General features: G+C 41.7%; 1 protein-coding gene across 1 annotated transcript; it reads left to right on the top strand.

The window, feature by feature from the left end:
* Positions 1-107: 107 nt before the first annotated feature.
* Positions 108-17,831, top strand: TROVE2 (TROVE domain family member 2). Its single transcript, XM_015426429.1, has 9 exons — positions 108-229; positions 5,055-5,659; positions 8,581-8,801; positions 8,988-9,134; positions 12,202-12,339; positions 13,180-13,296; positions 14,418-14,531; positions 16,726-16,872; positions 17,435-17,831. Exons 2-9 carry the CDS (start codon positions 5,080-5,082, stop codon positions 17,585-17,587), a joined length of 1,617 nt encoding a protein of 538 aa, XP_015281915.1. The 5' UTR covers positions 108-229; positions 5,055-5,079; the 3' UTR covers positions 17,588-17,831.
* Positions 17,832-18,380: the final 549 nt, after the last annotated feature.

The raw sequence follows: 18,380 nt of genomic DNA on the forward strand, positions 1-18,380 counted from the left end.
CCCCCCCCCCAGGCAAGGAGAGGGGCGGGGATAACAATGCGGAGCTTCTCCATCCGGGTCTCTTTCGGGCACCCGGACGTGAGGGAAGTTGTCAGGGGCTGGGAGAAGCGAGCACGGAAAGGATCCTGAGGAGAAGCGAAAGCTTCGGTCGCCTTGACTGGCCGCTGGTCCTCGCCTGTATTTGCTGCTCTCCTTGCGAGTCACGGAGGTAGCTGCGGTCGCCGTGCAGGTACGGCGGGCTTGGCGGGAACGCCTGGGATATCCTCCGCCCTGCAGCGCCAGCTTCCCGGGGAGGGGGCGGACGGTCCGTTTTCCCTTCCTGGACCAGAGATCACTTTCCAAGGAGTAGTTTTTTTCACCCACATCAAACCCCTCCCCCAGGAGCCCCCTTCCTACTCCCGAAAAACTGGAAGGAATTGGGAAGAGCTCTGTTATTAACAAGGGGGGAGGTGTCCTCTTCTTCAAAAGAGAGCTTCCTTTATGAAGGAAGGTGGGAGAAAAGAGAAGAAGCGGCGTTTCAAGCAGCTATTGTTTATTAAGTACTTTTTAGTTTTTTTTCCAAGGAGTACAGGGCGACTCACGTTGTTACTTTTTTTTTTATCCTCATGACAACCCTGTGAGGGAGGCAAAGCCATAACTAGTTAATTTTTGCCACCGAGGCAAGAATATAACATTGCACTCCCTATGCTTTCATGGTAGTTATTTTGGTAGAAAGGTAAGTACAAAGGTAACAAAAAGTAATAATAACAACACAATGTTTATTTTAGTGATGGTCAGGTCTTTTGCTTGCACCACTCAGCTTCATGCTCCCCAGGCAAATACCACAATTGCATTGCCCTTGTTACAGCAGCCCCAGTGTCACCCGGTGATTTTCACAGCAGCACAGGGCTTTGAATCATGGCCTCCTAGATCCTACTCTGATATTTTGAGGGGGAGGGAGCGGTGGCTTGGTGGTACAGCATCATGGCCCCCGGTCACAAGGGCTGGAAAACGCGGGGGGGGGAGGCGTGGCTATTTGCAGCGCTGCAGTTAGCCCCGCGACAATGCGATCAGATGTGTCGGCAGCAACCCATGGTTCCGGCCCTCGGTGTGCACGCTGCAACAAAGACAGCTGGAGGGAAAAGCCGCGCCTGCACGATCACACCAAGGGAGTCCAGAGGCAGGCTGTGGCAAACCGATTGCTACTCCCTTTGAGGAGGTATTTTTTTATCACACATTTTCGGCGGCATGCCACAGGTTGGCCACGGGTGCGCTCCACTTGCCAGATGCTGTGGTTTGATTGCGCCCAGAAAATCCACCATCCAATCATGGCTCTCCCGCAGCAAATTCGCCATGTGAACGGGGGCCCATGTTTGGCATCTCCAATTAAAAGTAATCAAGTAGCAGGTGATGTGACAGACTTCATCTTGAGGTCCTGGAAAGCTTCTGTCAGTGAGAGTAAACAATACTGACCTTGATGGACTTTTGCTCTGGTTCAATATAAGGCAGCTTCATATGTTCACTGCACTGGCTCTGGCAAGGAAATACACAGAAATGCAATCACTACTGTGATTCAAGCTTCACATGTAGTAACCTGAGGCTTGGTGTACACATGTAGCAAAATGAGGTGATAGAACAGATGATACTATTTAAGTTCAGATTGCATGTGATGAATTCTGAGTTTGAGGGCAGCCACTGAGCATTCTACACAGAATAGATTGTTCAGAGTTTATTTAAAAAGTAAATTGTTCCATATTATGCTAAATGGAAAAAAAAGACTTTGTGTTGCAAGGAACTGTCTAGCAATTCTTTTTTTTTTGGCCCCCCCGCAGGGGAATTTTTATTTTTTTGCATTTTCTACACACTACAATTATGGGATGGGGGAAGGGAAAATAATTGATGTTGTTCAGTCGCACAGTCGAGTCCGACTCTTCGCGACCCCATGGACTAGATTCCGCCAGGCCCTCCTGTCTTCCGCTGTCCTCTGAAGTTGGCTCAATGTCATGTTCGTTGCATCTATGACACTGTCCAACCATCTCATCCTTTGCCGTCTCCGTCTTCTTTGACCTTCAATCTTTCCCAGCATCAGGGTCTTCTCAAGTGAGTGCTCCCTTCTCATTTGGTGGCCAAAGTATTTGAGCTTCATTTTCATTATCTGGCCTTCCAGGGAACAGTCAGGGTTGATTTCTTTTAGGATTGACTGATTTGATCTTCTTGCAGTCCAAGGGACTCTCAAGAGTCTTCTCCAGCACCATAGTTCAAAAGAATCTATTCTTCGGCGCTCGGTCTTCCTTATAGTCCAACTCTCGCAGCCATACATGACTACTGGGAATACTATAGGTGATGGGTATAGGAAATCTAATACACAAATCTACTGGATTTGGGAAGGATTACTACAGTTCTAATCTATTCCATCTACTGGATTTGGGGAATAGGTAAAGACTAATCCATATCAAGATCTAAGTTATAGAATTTTTTTTTTAACCTAATATAACACGTTATGTTAAAATTTGATTCAATTATTAATACATCTGTAGTAGCTTAACGCAATTTCTGCCTTTAATACTATTGCCTTAGTTCTAGAGTCTTTTCTTCCTGCGTTTCTTCGTTTTCTGGAGTTTCGGAGTGGCCGCTCCTTTCTCCGATTCAGATGATTCTGATGACGTGGAAATTTGGCTTGTTAAATCCTGTGAGTAGGATTCATCTTCTTCCTCCCCATCCGGTTTTAAGTTCTTTTCCTTCTGCTTCTTTTTTGTGTTAAACACTTGGTCCAATTTTTTTTCCACTTTTGGAACAGAGTCAATTTTATATTTCCCCCCCCCTGGAAATTGAAGCTCAGCCCTTCCGGGAATAACCATCTATATGGTATTCCCTTTTTTTGAAGAGTGAGAGTGAGCATCCTGTAGCGTTTCCTTTGTTTTCTAACCTTGAAAAGGATGTCTTTCAAAAATTTTACTTCTTCATTCTTGATTTTTAAGGATTTTCCCATTTGTTGACTTTAGCACCAGTTCTCTGGTAGATCGTTTTGTGAATTTCAGATAGATTTCCCCAGGTAATTTATTTTTCTTTATAAAGTCCTATAGGCCACATCCATCTCTTTTATTAAATCTTCTTGTTTGTAATCCATTAATGGGGTCAAGGCAGCCGCCAAGAGTTCTTTTAAGTCCTCATTTTTCTCTTCGGGGATCCCATGAAAACGTAGAACATACATGGATCTGTCTAGCTGAAGCTGTGTTATTTGCATTTTATCAGCAGATCTTTCCTTCTCTGCTTCATTCACTCTTTTATTAATACTCAGTCTGTTTTTCCATCTTTTTCAACGTTTTCTCAGTTGCTGAGGTTCTTTTATCCATTTGATTCATCTGTTTTTGAACATTATCAAGCTTAGTGTTGAGATTAGTCATCTGCTCCATTAGGGGGCGCAGTGCATTTGCTAGCAGTGCGGAGAAGTCTGTAGTTATTTCCTGGTTCTGAGAAGGTGTCGTTGGTATGTTATTTCTGGTCACCAGTTTTTTTTCCGGCACTCTCCGTCCTCTCCCAGCCATAATATCAACAAGAAGTAAGTTTTCCAAAACAAGGCAAAAGTTATACGATTTAGTCCCGCTTTGTATACTTTAGCAGTTTTTGCATTCGTTTGACTGCTTATGTGCTTATTTTAGCTCAAAGTCTTTTATTTCCGATTTAAAACCATTTTTAAAGTTTGCTCAAAGAAAAAAAAGAGGGGGTGTTAATTCCTCTCCCCAACGCTTCAAACTTAGGTGCTTCCGATTACTACCAAGGTTCAGTTTGCTTTTTTCACCTGAGCTTTGCTTAACTCACGATTTGGAGTCTTGGAGATCTTTTGGAAGTATTTTTAGAAGTTTGATCATGGTCACTTGCTCCGGCATTCGTCTCTGCGCGCCATGCTGGCTCTGCAGCGACGGTATCTTTCGGGGAAGAAGGTGAGTCTCAATTCCTTGGCCGTTGCCTTGGAAGAGGCTCTCCTCAGCTCCCCAGGCTGGGGGTCTCCTACAAAGACCCTGGGGAGGTCCGGGACGAACTCGGACCCCTTCCGTCAGCTGGGTCTCGGCGCATCTCCATCAGAGTGAGATGGGACGTGTCCGAGCAGCGAAACGCTTAGACCAGAAATCTGTCTAGCAATTCTTGACAGTGCACATCACCCATACCTGTGGAAACAGCTAGCACAGTTTCCTTGCTTAGTAAAAAGAAGTGTATCTGCTGATGCCTATCAAATTTTGTAGGATGTGAAAATGACAGTTAAGTTAACAGTGTGTTCAGCAGTCATTTGCTACATTCCCACCAGTAATTGATAGTACATATGCAGTACCTTTTTTTATCAGAAAGAGAAACTGAAGGATTTGTGGTACAGTGGAAAACAACAGGCCAGGTGAGTGAGCTACTTTCATGAAGAATTAGTGAGGTGTCTAATGATCAAACATTCCACCACTAGGATAAACCAGAAATACTGAGTTTCACACAGTTGTAAAATATTTTGCTGTATGGAAGGATGTACATTGCCTATGCTTTAGCTGGCAATAAACTGTATGTGCAAAAAGGTATGTTGTCTTTTATGCTGCCTTTTTCAACTTCATAACCCTTGTGTTTTAAATATTCAGAAAGTACCTTTTTCCAGCTAATTTCACTGTGTTGCTGCTGAAAGAAATAACTTCTTAAGTCTGGAAAAATTCAAATGTTCCTGCACCAGCATCAGGTTTTGTTGGTCAAAGTAACCAGCGGTGCCCTCCTTGGCAGGCATAGTCAGAATCCTACTCAGTGGGGCTTATGCCCAGGGAAGAGTTCTTAGGATTGTAATGCTAGTTCATAAGATTTTCTAGTCCTCTTGTCTGGAGATTGTAAAACACAATTTGCTGTAACTCACATGCTTAAACGATCTTTTTTAAAGCAAATATGTGCTGGTTTAATAGTGTAGTGAATCTCACCACTGGTTATTTTTTTTTAAAGGCAGAGATTTAACATATTTCTGAATGATAGCTTATTATATGACTATAGGAAAGAGATCAAAAGCATCATCTTTATTTTAGAAAATATTTTTGTGTGTGCTTTTTCCCCCCTAGGAGGCCTCTTAACACTAGAAAGATAATGGAAGAAGCAGTGAGCCAAATGCAGCCCTTGAATGAAAAGCAGGTGCCGAACTCTGCAGATGGATGTGTATGGCAAGTTACTGACATGAATCGATTACAGCGTTTCTTGTGTTTTGGTTCTGAAGGGGGTACTTACTACATCAAGGAACAAAAACTAGGGTTTGAAAATGCTGATGCACTGCTTAGGCTTATTGAAGACGGCAAAGGCTGTGAAGTGGTACAGGAAATAAAGACGTTCAGCCAAGAAGGGAGAGCAGCAAAGCCAGAACCCGTATTGTTTGCACTTGCCGTTTCTTCGCAGTGTTCCGATGCAAAAACAAAACAAGCCGCTTATAAGGCTGTCCCTGAAGTCTGCCACATACCGACTCATCTTTTCACTTTCATCCAGTTTAAAAAGGATCTCAAGGCGGGCATGAAGTGTGGCATGTGGGGTCGTGCCTTGAGAAAAGCTGTTGCGGATTGGTACAATGGAAAGAATGGCATGGCTGTTGCCTTAGCAGTTACAAAGTGCAAGCAAAGAAATGGCTGGTCTCATAAAGATCTTCTAAGGTTGTCCCACCTAAAGCCTGCAAATGAAGGTAATAAGAACTGAGAACAGCCGTGTTTGTCAGCATTAAATATATTGTCTTATATGTAGGCGGCATAAAAAAATTAGAGAAAGGTTGTGGTTCAGAATCACTGAGATGTTACAGAAATGGGTGTGGTTTTTAGAAGCTGTGCTAGTATGTATATACCGGTATGAACATAAGATCAGAGCTTGGAAATGTGTGCAGTGTCTGGAGTTTTGCCATGTACTACAGACCCATTTCACAGTAATTAGATAAATGTGACCCTGAAATTTCACCCATGACTCTAGACATGTGAGAAATGGCCTTCGTTATAGCACTATCATGTAAAATTTTTAGTAGTGTGTGTCATTTTACAAACTGCTTGTCAGTATTGTTTTTGGCAAATTATTATTTTCTTCTGTGCTCCCAAATGAAGAAAAGTTTCTCTTGAATAGTTTTTCAGGCAATCGGTTACTGTATTTAAATGTCTGCCTTCATGTATCTTGCTTTGGTCACGGGGCAGATATTGTTCTAGAAGCAACAAAATCTGCATTATATTTTATTTTCATCAGTTTAGTGGTATCAGTAACAACATGAAGGTAAAAGTACAGAAATAATAGTTTGAGTGTCAGCTCGATAAAAATGAATATTCCTTTTATATGTGAGGGTTTAAATTCTTTTTTGTATTAAATGTAATTTTGCATACAAGTAAGAGTGGAGAACTATGAAATTAAGAGAGAGGATTATTTGATGCATGTAAGTTCTCTTTCTATTTATTTCTCTTTCAAATGCATTTAATTTCCCTTTTGAATGCATGTGTTTGGGCTGCCATATCCTGGATCAGTTAGAATGTCTGAACTGACTCTAAGGAAGATAGTGCAGTATAGCTAGTGAAACAACTGAAGATGGTAGAACACACTCCTATCACTTGAGCATCCAGAATGTCAGATCCAGGAGCATTCCCAAGCTGTGACTGTCTAAAATAGGCCTCTACATCCAGATCAAGAAGCCTACCCATTATAAACATCTCTGTCTTGTCTGGATTGAGCTTTTATTTTCCCTCATCCAGTTCATTATAGATCTTGGTCATTCATAGAGGAGCTTATTTCACCAGATGGAGAATGAGGTGGGAGAGCTGGACGTTACCAGCAAACTGATACACATGAATACATGAAGCTGCCTTATACTGAATCAATTGGTCCATCAACTTCAGTATTGTCTACTCAGACTGGCAGATACTCTACAAGGTCTCAGGATGAGATCTTTCACATCACCCACTGCCTGGACCTCTTAAATGGAGATGCTGGGAATTGAACCTGGGACCTTCTGCATGCCAAGCAGATGCTCTGCCACTGAGCCATGGCCCCTCCCAATGATAACATTGGATTCCACATTCCCAGCGGTTTCATGTAAATATGGAAAACCATGGGAGACAAATCAGAACTATCTGGAATCTCACAGAATGATTCCCAAGTGGGGAAGAAAATTAATCTTCTGACAACATTTTCTGAAACTTTCTCATAAGGTGGAAGTGGAGCCATGGCAAAGCAATGCCTTGTACTCCAAACTCACACAACCAGTTAAGAAAAATGCTGTGATTGATAGTAATGAGTGACCTAAGAGAATCAACAGGGTTATGTGCCTCCTGTATTTATTCTCAGACAGTTTGGGTCTTCAGCCTTGGATGGAAGCCACATTGAAAGCAGCAGAAGTTTTTTTAAAAAGGTCCGTTTGACCACCTTGGTCAGGAATTGCAGGTTTGAAATGGGTCTATACATATTCAGTGCAAGAGGGTCAAAGGAAGAGTTCATTTAACCACATTTGTACTCTTGCTTCCTTAAGAGCAGATGGCATCACTTCTTCCTGCAAAGATCTCACTAAACATTTGACAGTGGGGCTCTTATGGAATTACAGCTCAGTGAATTTAAGAGTATTTGCACTTAAAGTATTAAACATTTATTAAACTAGTGTTGTTATCCCCATATAATTTAGATTTTTGTTTTAGAGTGGGATTTTGTTACTTTTCACATCTTAAATAATAGAATTGTGTTGAAGCTTGCAGAGTAACGTTCAGTCTTTTCAATTGGTATTCTTCCCCTGGTAAAAATGCTGAACTACCTCTTTGAATTCCCTCTTCCAAACTATGGAAGGATATTTATGCTTGCACTTTTAAATGCCTTGCCATCAGTGGTGCTGTTAGGAAGGTTTAATAGTATTCTGTACTCTAATAGACTTGGTGGATTTGGTACTTACTGAATTGACTCTATAGATTTATTATTTTGGATTGCCCTGAATTTTCAGTTTTCAGAGCTGAATTGATTTTTCCTTTGCTTAAAGCAGGACTCTATCCATTTAGAAGCTAAGTCTTCTTGGTTACTAAGAGGTTAAGATAAACAAGTAACTTTGTGGCTAAATTTTTGGCGGCTACAGTAAAATCACATTGTAGCTCAGGTAGCAAATCTTAGACTTCCCTTGTAGTGGGTGATGGCTTGCTGTTTATGACTTTTGTCTCAAAAAAGAAACAAGGAATGGCATTAAAAGCAAACGTTTCTTTTATTTCAGAAGCATATAGAGGAAATGTTAAACTGATGGTAAGGAGTAACTCTGGAGTTGCAGGGTGGCAATGCTCATAATCCCTAGCAAATAAAACAATGATTGACTACACTGGACCAGAAAAAATCCAGTGCTTGTACATTTCAACTATGCTGATGCATGTCAAAAGAAATGTAATAGGGAGAAGTCATTGTGTTTGTGTATCTATTATAATTGATTTTTTTCTGTCTCTTATTATTGGTGAAATCGAGACAATAAACTTCCAAACTGAGTATATTTCAAGGTAAATATATTTTTTAATCTAATGCATTTTCACAAGACTCTAGTTAGAGTTCTTGGCTAACTGGTAAACATTTTGGAGAAGCAAGGATAACTGGGTCTTTTTTCTCTTTTAACAGGCCTCGCTATAGTCACAAAGTATGTAATGAAAGGGTGGAAGGAAGTACAAGAGGCATATAAAGACATTAAGCTTTCTCCTGAAACTGAAAAACTATTAAAATATTTGGAGGCAGTGGAGAAGGTGAAGCATACAAAGGATGAATTGGAAGTGATTCATTTGATAGAAGAGTATAATTTAGTCAGGGAACACCTCCTCACAAGCCATTTGAAATCTAAAGATGTGAGTAACTCATATGAGCATTAATATTTTGCTTCATATTTACTATCATTTTTGTGCATTTTGCTGAAGTGCACCATTTTAAAATTATTTGAAGATGGATCACTGTTCAAGGCTGACTCTTAAGTTGCTACTTGCAGATCCTGAGTTCTTCCATTTTTGTACTAATTTTAACCCATTCTGTACAAGGTATGGAAAACATTGTTGCAGGAGATGCCTTTAACAGCAATATTGAGGAATCTAGGAAAGATGACAGCAAATTCTGTACTTGAACCAGGAAGCCCAGAAGTAACAATTGTTTGTGAAAGACTAAGAAATGAGAAACTCCTTAAAAAGGTAAACATTTCTCTGTGTATTACTCTAGCATTTAGCTCTTAACAAGATTTTTACCCTGCCTTTCTATTCCTCATAAGGCCACCACGCTGGCTAAAAATCTCATCTTAAAAGCCATAAAAAGCCAACACATAAATATATCATTGAAACAAGTTAAAATCAGAGCCACCTATGGCTTTTGTTGAATTGTACCACTAACAGAACATCAGTGTTGAAGATGAGGCTACATTTGTTAACAAAGGATTATTTAGTGTTTGGGAATGTCAATGGCTTTTTTTTAATTGGGGAACGTTGTGGCTAAAGCAAGGGAAGTAAATAGTCTTGAGTAGTCTTCTTTCTGCACATTACCAGTTGATGGTTGAAAGAAAGGGTTGGGAATCATCATCTTAGAAAAGGGTGGAATACTGAAGGGTTGGCGTAAAGTAGCAAACTATTAACTTTTCCACTGTTTGGGATATATAATTTTTAGGAAAAAGAGCGTTCTTTTGGGTGAGTTGGGAAGAAGACAGTCTTGTATTTAATGGTATGCTTGATTCTTCTGTGAGCTTACTGAAAAGGAGGATATGAGAAGGATAGAAATTGAGGGAAATAAGTTCATGGGAGGTGAAAGATATTGAGGTTAGAGCTTGGACCTCCTGGACAAAATCTCCAGGGACAAGAGAGAAAAGTAACAACATAAATGTGACAAAAGATATAGTTGGAAATACACTTATTCCATTTGCTGGCCCTGGTCGAGGATATCTGGATCTCTCTAGGGCCAGGGATCACCAGCAAGTTCTTCTGTGAAGAGCGTAATGCTCTACTGGAGGTGTAACGGAGGAGGCGCTCCCACAGATACGTCAGTCCCAGACTGGTCAAGGCCTTCAAGGTCAGAACCAAAACCTTGAACTTGATTCTGTGCTTCACTGGAAGCCATTGCAGCTAACGCAGCACAGGATGAATGTGCGCAGTCCATGATGTTCCTGTTAGGACTCGTGCTGCTGCAATGTGGATCAGTTGGAGCTTCCAGGTCAATCTCAAGGGCAGGCCAGCATAGAGTGAGTTACAGTAGTCTAGCCTGGAGGTGACTGTCGCATGGATTACTGTGGCCAGATTGGAGTGTGACAGGAAAGGGGCCAGCCGCCAGGCTTGGCATAGATGGAACAATATCTGCCTGGCTGTATGTGTGACCTGGGCCTCCATATTAAGGGAGGTATCCAGGATCACACCCAGGCTCTTGACGGATTGCACTGGTGTTAATGGTGCCCGATGGAGAGCCGGTAAGCTGAACCCCCAGCCCTGAAGCCCCTCCCCACAACCACAGAACCTCCTCATCAGATTCAGTTTCAGTCTGCTCTTTTTTAACCATCCCACCACGGTCTCCAAACCCACGGCCAGATTTTTTGGGGCAGCACCAGGTGGCCATCCGACTTTTTTAACCATCCCACCACAGTCTCCAAACCCACGGCCAGATTTTTTTGGGCGGCATCCAGGTGGCCATCTAAAAGCAGATACAACTGGGTGTCATTGGCATATTTGTGACACCCAAGCCTGAAACTCAGAGCAACTGGGCAAGGCGGCGCATATAGATGTTAAACAGCATCAGGAAAGGAGTGCCCCCGAGGGACCCCACACTCCAAGGGGTATGTAGAGGACACTTTCTCCCTGACCGCCACCCTCTGTCCCTGACCATGGAGAAATGAGGTAAGCCATTTAGGGCTACCCACTCCAACTTCTGCGTCGGCGAGACAGTGGATCAGAAGGTCATAATTGACCGTTTTGAACGCTGCCGTGAGATCTAATAAAAGTAGCAGTGCCGACCCACCTCGATCCAGCTGTTGATGGAGATCATCTTCCAAGGCGACCAACACCGTCTCCGTCCCGTGGCCAGGGTGGAAGCCGGACTGGAATGGATCCGATGCCGATGTCTCATCCAGGAAACCCTGGAGCTGTTCAGCCACTGCTTTCTCAATCACCTTGCCCAGAAATGGTAGATTCGAAACTGGCGGTAATTGATAGGATCAGAAGGATCCTGAGTTAGTTTTTTCAAAAGTTGCGTGATCACGGTTTCCTTGAGGCCCTCTGGATAGGTCCCTCTTTGTAGGGACCAGTTGATAAGTTCCCTCAACGAGCCCCGTATTCTCTTGCCACCGGCCTTCACCAGCCACAAGGGACACGGATCAAGGGGGCACGTGGTTGGTCTGACAGCCCCCAAGATCCTGTCAACATCAGCAGAGGAGAGCAGGCTAAAGGTGTCAAAACTGAATCCAAAGACGACCAAGGGGCCTCCAGTTCACTTACTGTATCAATATGGACAGGCAGGTTCTGGTGGAGCAACAAGACTTTATCCGCGAAAAAGCTTGCAAATGCCTCACAGCTAATTGTCCAATTCCTATTCTTTTCATTCCCTTTTATCAGGGATGTCAAAAATCGAATCGCCCCAAAATGATTGTGCCAGACGTGAGCTAGCGGATGCAATAGAGGCAGAGAAGAACTCTTTCTTCACAGCCTTTAGCACCACCTCACAGGCTTTAATAAACGTCCTATAGGGTGCTCTTGCAGCTTCATCATGATCCCGTCGCCAAACTCGCTCAAGTTGTCTGAATTCTCATTTCATCCCCTTTAGTTCAGAGGTGGACCAGGGGGACAATCTGCCACGGGATCTCAGACATAGGTTTGGCTGAGTGTGTGTGACTGGACCAATGTCACTGCAACAAGCTTTGGTGGCAGAGTGAAGATTCAAACCTGGTTCTCCTGTATCCTAGTCCAGCACTCTAACCACAACACTACACTGGGTATAATTGTTACATTAAGGATGCAATCCTAAAAACACTTAACTGGAAGAAAGCTCCATTGGATAAAATTATTTTTTCTTTTGAGTAGAGCTGCTTAGGATTGCCCCATAAATCTCAAATACTGGGGACAGTTAGCAAGATTTTGCCTTCTTTTTTATATATAGTATAAGATATAGAGGTTCTTCTCACAAAAGTTAACATCACAACCATTCAAATATATATTTTTTAAAACTTTTTGGGAGATGTTCTTTTAAATTAAACACTTGAGAGTGTACTTTTTGTATTGCTTTTTTCAGGCTCGAATACATCCTTTCCACATATTGGTTGCATTGGAAAAGTACAAAGGAGAACGAGGTTATCGGGGAAAACTTCATTGGAAATCTAACAAGGATATCTTGGAAGCTCTGGATGCTTCCTTTTACAAAACCTTCTTGGTAACTGTTAGATATTGTAAACTACACTGGTTGAACAAATATACTTGTTTTTTTTTAAAAAAATATTTCCAGTATAACTCTCCAGATGGCCATCCTTTTTTGGGGAAGTATTGTATGGTTGACAGCTGGTCAGTTGAAACTTACAAAGTGATCACAGTTCAACATTGTCAGGTATCTGACAAGAACTGTGGGGTGTGGCAGCTTACCTTTTTATTTCTTTATCCTGCCCTCCCAATGTGAATCAGTCACAAGATAAGCAGTGGTTCAGCATCCCCACACCCTCAACCTTTAATGTACATCCTTATTAACGTCTGGATGAGTTACTGTTGCTACTGCTTCCTCTATTCTTATCATCAAAGCTTTCCTGGGACCCACCTTGCAGATTATGTTACTTCTCCTGCCACCTTCTGTTGAGTTTCTGTGGAGCTAGTATTTTCCTGGGAGAGCTGAACTGAAATGAAAAATGTCTTATTTATATTACATAAGAACATAAGAGAAGCCAATGTTGGATCAGGCCAATGGCCCATCCAGTCCAACACTGTCACACAGTGGTCAAAAATACCAGGTGCCATCAGGAGGTCCAGCACACTAGAAGCCCTCCCACTGTTGCCCCCGCAAACACCAAGAATACAGTGCATCACTTACCGCAGACTGAGAGTTCCTATCTATACCTTGTGGCTAATAGCCACTGATGGACCTCTAGCAAGTATGCACTGTACTGGATATTTAAGCTTGTTCCTACAAGTATGTAATTTCTTTGACCTTGTTGATTCAGAATATAAGTACACATTATAAAAGCAGCAATGATTAGGTCTTTTGACTTTTCTTCAATTCCTTTAGACGATAGAGCCAACAGAGAAGCGTTTCTTGCTTGCAGTTGATGTCAGTGATTCTATGTCACAAAAGGTTTTGGGCAGCGTGCTGAATGGTAGTACGATTGCAGCTGCAATGTGTATGGTAAGACTGAAATTGTTATGTCCAGATTCTTTTGACTCAATCTGAATGTGGATAATTTTGTATCTTTTTCCAGCCCAAGCATGCAACTGTGTACAGAGTCAAGCCAAATGTAAAAAGTAGAGCAGCAATGGAGACAGGGAAGAGTTTGCATCATCTTAGGAAAATTTATCTCCTGAACTGAAAAATTAAAACCCTTTTTCAAAATCAGAGTCTAAATAAACTATGATAAATTTCCCCATGTGAAAGCCACAACATTCTTAATCCTTTGTTGTTGTTCAGTCGCACAGTCGAGTCCGACTCTTCGCGACCCCATGGACAATCTCCCGCCAGGCTCTCCTGTCTTCCGCCGTCCTCCGAAGTTGGCTCAATTTCATGTTCGTTGCATCGCTGACACTGTCTAACCATCTCATCCTTTGCCGTCCCCGTCTTCTTTGACCTTCAATCTTTCCCAGCATCAGGATCTTTTCCAGTGTGTAAATAAAATCCTTACAGTGTGTAAATAAAATCAGCCACATACGTACAGAAGAGGATTTCCACAATCAATCTGAAGGCCTCTGTGAAGGAAAAAGACCCCACAGGTCTAATAGCAAGGGATCATTCATCATGACCCCCCCCCCTCTCAAGTAACTCACTGTTTTTGACATTCCACATGGAAAGGATTTATGGATAATGTAGAGTAAGGCTGACAGAACTGACATTTATCTGAGGAAGTGTACATGAATGTGCATGCTGAGGGGTGGGTAGGTGAGTAAATGTATGATTGAGAGAGACTGTGCGTATGTCTTGGAAGAGAAGGGTTTTCATGAGAAATGTCTTCTGTATGTGCTCAGGAGTCCTTATCTCTCTTTGCCTTCCTTTCTTCCATCCTCACACATATTCACAGTCCTCTCAAAATTTATAGGATCATTTTAGTTTAAAAAAAATCAAGAAAGCTTATAAATTCAGTAAAATCCAAAATTAAAAAAAAAAAAAAATCACGCCAAAGGCTGTTTTTCTTCACAGTGAACCACACCATTATATAAGAGGCACTGACCTCCCATTTCTACACAAATTTACAAAAACTGCACAAAAGAAAATGGAACAGTCATTATGGCTATATTCTCTACTCTTTTTCCCAATAGGTTGTTGCACGCACAGAAAAAGATTCCCGTATTGTTGTCTTTTCACATGAATTGGTCCCTTGTCCTGTGACTAAGGATATGACATTGCCTCAAGTTTTACAGAAGATGTCTGAGGTATAGAAAGCTTTTGATTTAATTCCCTTTTTAATTTTATACGTAAAAGTTGTATTGAGTTGTTAATAGCATAAAGTGTTGCTTAGAAGTGTGCAGCCCACTAAATCTGGTCTTGGCCCTTGCTCATTGTGGGTGATAGTACCTAGCTGAAGCTCTGGTGTGTGTGTGTGTGGGGGGGGGGGTAATAAATGCCTTCCTAGGAGAGGCTGCAGTTCAGCTGCTTTGAAGAATAGGTTCATGAGACCCATACTGAAGAAAGTGTCGCTGGATCAAAATTAGCCAAATAATTACTGTGGTGGATAACACTGTGTTCTTGGGCCAGGTGCTTGAATTGTTGGTAGTAGCTATGCAGCCTCAGGCAGTCTTGGAGGACCCAGATTATCTAGACATATTTAAGTCCAGATTTAGGCCTGGATTTGGGGTGGATGTGTTCTTGGTCACCCTAAGTGACAGCCTTGACCAAGAAAGTACATTGCTGTAGATTTATTTTTATTTATTTATTTATTTATTTATTTATGTTATTTATAGTCTACCTTTCTCACAGGGACTGAAGGCAAATTACACATAGTGAACCAGTACAATCAACAAAATGGGACATTCAGTAATCAGTGCATTAGGATTTTAGAAGTCTGGAAGCACCAGAAAGAACTGAAGCACAGCATAAGTCATCACGTGACACATGAAACAGCACAGAAATTACATAATAAGATCCTACCTACAATAAGCTGCACACAGCAGTATAGACCGCAGTCTGTAATAATGTATCCAAGCAAGTTTGTAAAACAAATTGTGTGCAGTGCAACCCTATTACCTGTGCAGAAAAAAAACCCCCGTTGAATTGTTTAGTTTTGCATTGTACCTGGGAAGCCAGGTGAATGGGAACTTTCCTGATCTCTTTGGGCAGGCCATTCCACAAATCTGGAGCTACAGCGGAGAAAGCACGTGTACATTTTCAGATTGGCCCCTGTTGACTTGAGCAAAGTTGTGATGGAACATAGGGAGAGAGGTGGTTCCATAAGAGGGGCCAAGGCCATGAAAGGCGCTTTGTATGTGATAGCCAATACCTTAAACTGTGCCTGGTAATGGATGGGCAGATTCTCTTAGGCTTCTCAGTGGCTTTCATACCATCAGCCATTGGGGTCCTGCTGAGAAGCTTGCTGGGTTGTGGGAGGGCATTGTGCTTTGGTAGTTCCTCTTTTACCTGACCTAGCCAGTTCCAGGAGGTAGAATTGGGGGACGAGTACTGAGCCCTGTGCCATTTATGTTGTAGAATCCCACAGGGGTTCATTTTGTGCCCCATGCTGTTTAACATCTGGAAGAGATAATCTAGGAGAGTAGTACTAAGTAGCTTGTGAGCTGCATGTGGTTCTTTCACATGCTACTTACAGCTCTTCTTGTAATTTTGGTTAATTGGAAGAGATGCAAAAGTGGTGACCAAGTTAGAGATAAAACCATAGGGAAAAAACCCTTAGAGGACCAAAGAGCACCAGAAGGAAGAGGTAAAGAGGGGACATCTGGGAGAAAAAAGGAAGGAGAGAGAGTGAACAGAAGCAGAGGAAGAGACAGAAGCTGAGGTGGGAAAGAAAGGTCGGAGAGTGGAGGAGGTAAAGAGAACAGGCAGAAGAGGGCTTGTCTTTGTCCAGAGAAGAGAACTAAACATGGGGGAAGCTACAAAAAAGAACACACTAACACACTACAAAGAAGTCTAATTCTAGCCTGTTGTATAAGAATTATTTTAGGCTTCTAAATGTTTTATTCTCTGGATGGGCTTTTAACAGTTTGTACATTTCAATGGTTTTGGTGCTGTTTTGTGATTTTTATCATATTTTACTACCTAAGCTGTGTCAAGGACATTCTCTGAAGGGGGACAGTATTTGCATTTTCTAAATATATAAAGTCCTTTACAGAGGAATGGGAATATGAATTGTTTTTGTAGTAAATGCTTCTGTGTAATAAGTAACAATTCCATGGCTGAATTTAAAAAATGTGCACAATAAATAAATGGAATTTAGTTTTCATTGCATTGAAAGATTATTTGGCTATTTATAGTTACATATTCAGTATTATTGTCTGTGTGTGCTTTGTGGGTGGTGCATAGACAATACAATAACAGTGGTGCGTGAGTCATACAGTTCTTCTTACATCAGGGTTCTAACATGAATCTTCTTGTGGTTTGTTCTTTTCTTAATCCTAGATTCCAATGGGTCCCACTAATTGTTCTCTTCCAATGCTGTGGGCTCAAAAAAATGGAGTAGCTGCTGATGTCTTTATCGTGTTCACAGATAATGAGACCTTTTCTGGAGATATTCATCCTGCCACAGCCTTGAGGGCGTATAGGGAGGTAAATGCCTTCATATAATGCTATGAATTTGCTTCTGTAGAATATTACTGATTTCTAAATTGTTTCTAGCATTTTGAAGATGCTGCAGAAACAATTCATTAGGCAGGAACTGTGGCTAGCATACTAATAAATACTAATAGTAACCTTGTGATCAACCCAGGCTAAAATAAACAAGGCTGGTGTAGATTTGGCCTTCAGACATCCAGATACATGCCCTTAGGGGCTATAAAACCTTCCTGGAGCCAACCAGAAGGGAGCAACAACAGGAAATCTGGCCGCCAGAGAGACAGCAGAAAAACAATCTGTGTGTCCAAAGGAACTCCTCAGATGCCAGGGAGTGTATCCCTAGCACTGGAGCAAGGAGCAAGGCAGGAACCTGTACCGGGGTGGTGGTGGGGAGAAACCGAGAAATTGAGCATGGAATATTGTTCTCTGAGGAGACTGAGGGACAAGGGCCTCCTCTCCATACTTGCCACAATAAAGTCTGCAAGACTCTTTATAAATAGTTAATACATTGCTGTGTAGCTATATACTGAAAAAGTTTTTGTGTTTTTGTCGTTAGGCAATGGGTATTCCATCCAAACTTATAGTTTGTGGAATGACATCCAGCAGCTTTACCATTGCAGACCCAGATGACAGAGGAATGCTGGATATATGTGGCTTTGACACAGGAACACCAGATGTCATTCAAAACTTCGCTTTGGATCTCATTTAAATCTGAGCACCTGCTTTATTGAATTGGTCTGTTACCAGCGTGAAGACTTTGACCTGGGACCTCCCAGTCTGATTGGCCAGCTATGCTAACTGATGGCTGAGTTTGATGCATCTATCAGAATGTTTAACATTTTTATAAAGGGATATAAAGAGAAGCAGAGGTGAATTCTATTCTCTAGGAACATTGTTTACATCTGTTGCACATAGTTTAGAAATAACAATGGGAAGCCTTCTAGAAATAGCTACGGAACACAGTGTATGTATACTTTGAATTTTTGAAAATAATAGTTTGCCTGTACCAAGGTATTCCATCACTGTAGACTTTATTTTCCATGAAGTGATTTTAATGTTTTACATTGTGTTGGATTAACAGTTGTTTGCCTGAATAGTTTTTATTCTTTGTGTTGACAAGGGAAAGTGAGACCAGGTATGTACTACAGGTTACCTCACTTCTATCAATGCGTGTTGGTTCGCATTGCTTATAGCACATTTATATCTGGCAGTTTGTTGCTTTCCCTGTTCCTTATATTAGATGCAGACATTGTAACTACATATGTTGGGTTACTTTGGAACAACTGGATTGTTCCAAGGGATGGGTGGGTGTTGCCCGGTCAATCAGCGTCCTATGATTGCACCAGTTTGTAAATAAGCATCTTTTGCATTTTCTATGTTAGCTTGTGACAGGGAGAATAACAGGGCTTACCTAGCAAGTTTGGTTAATTGCACATGTCATCAAAGGAAAACAAAATTGCAACCCTTGCATTTGAAGCAAGGGAATTAAGGAGGGGAAGGGA

Source organism: Gekko japonicus, unplaced genomic scaffold (assembly GCF_001447785.1).
Source record: "Gekko japonicus isolate JY-2015 unplaced genomic scaffold, Gekko_japonicus_V1.1 scaffold930, whole genome shotgun sequence".
Classification (NCBI taxonomy): domain Eukaryota; kingdom Metazoa; phylum Chordata; class Lepidosauria; order Squamata; family Gekkonidae; genus Gekko; species Gekko japonicus.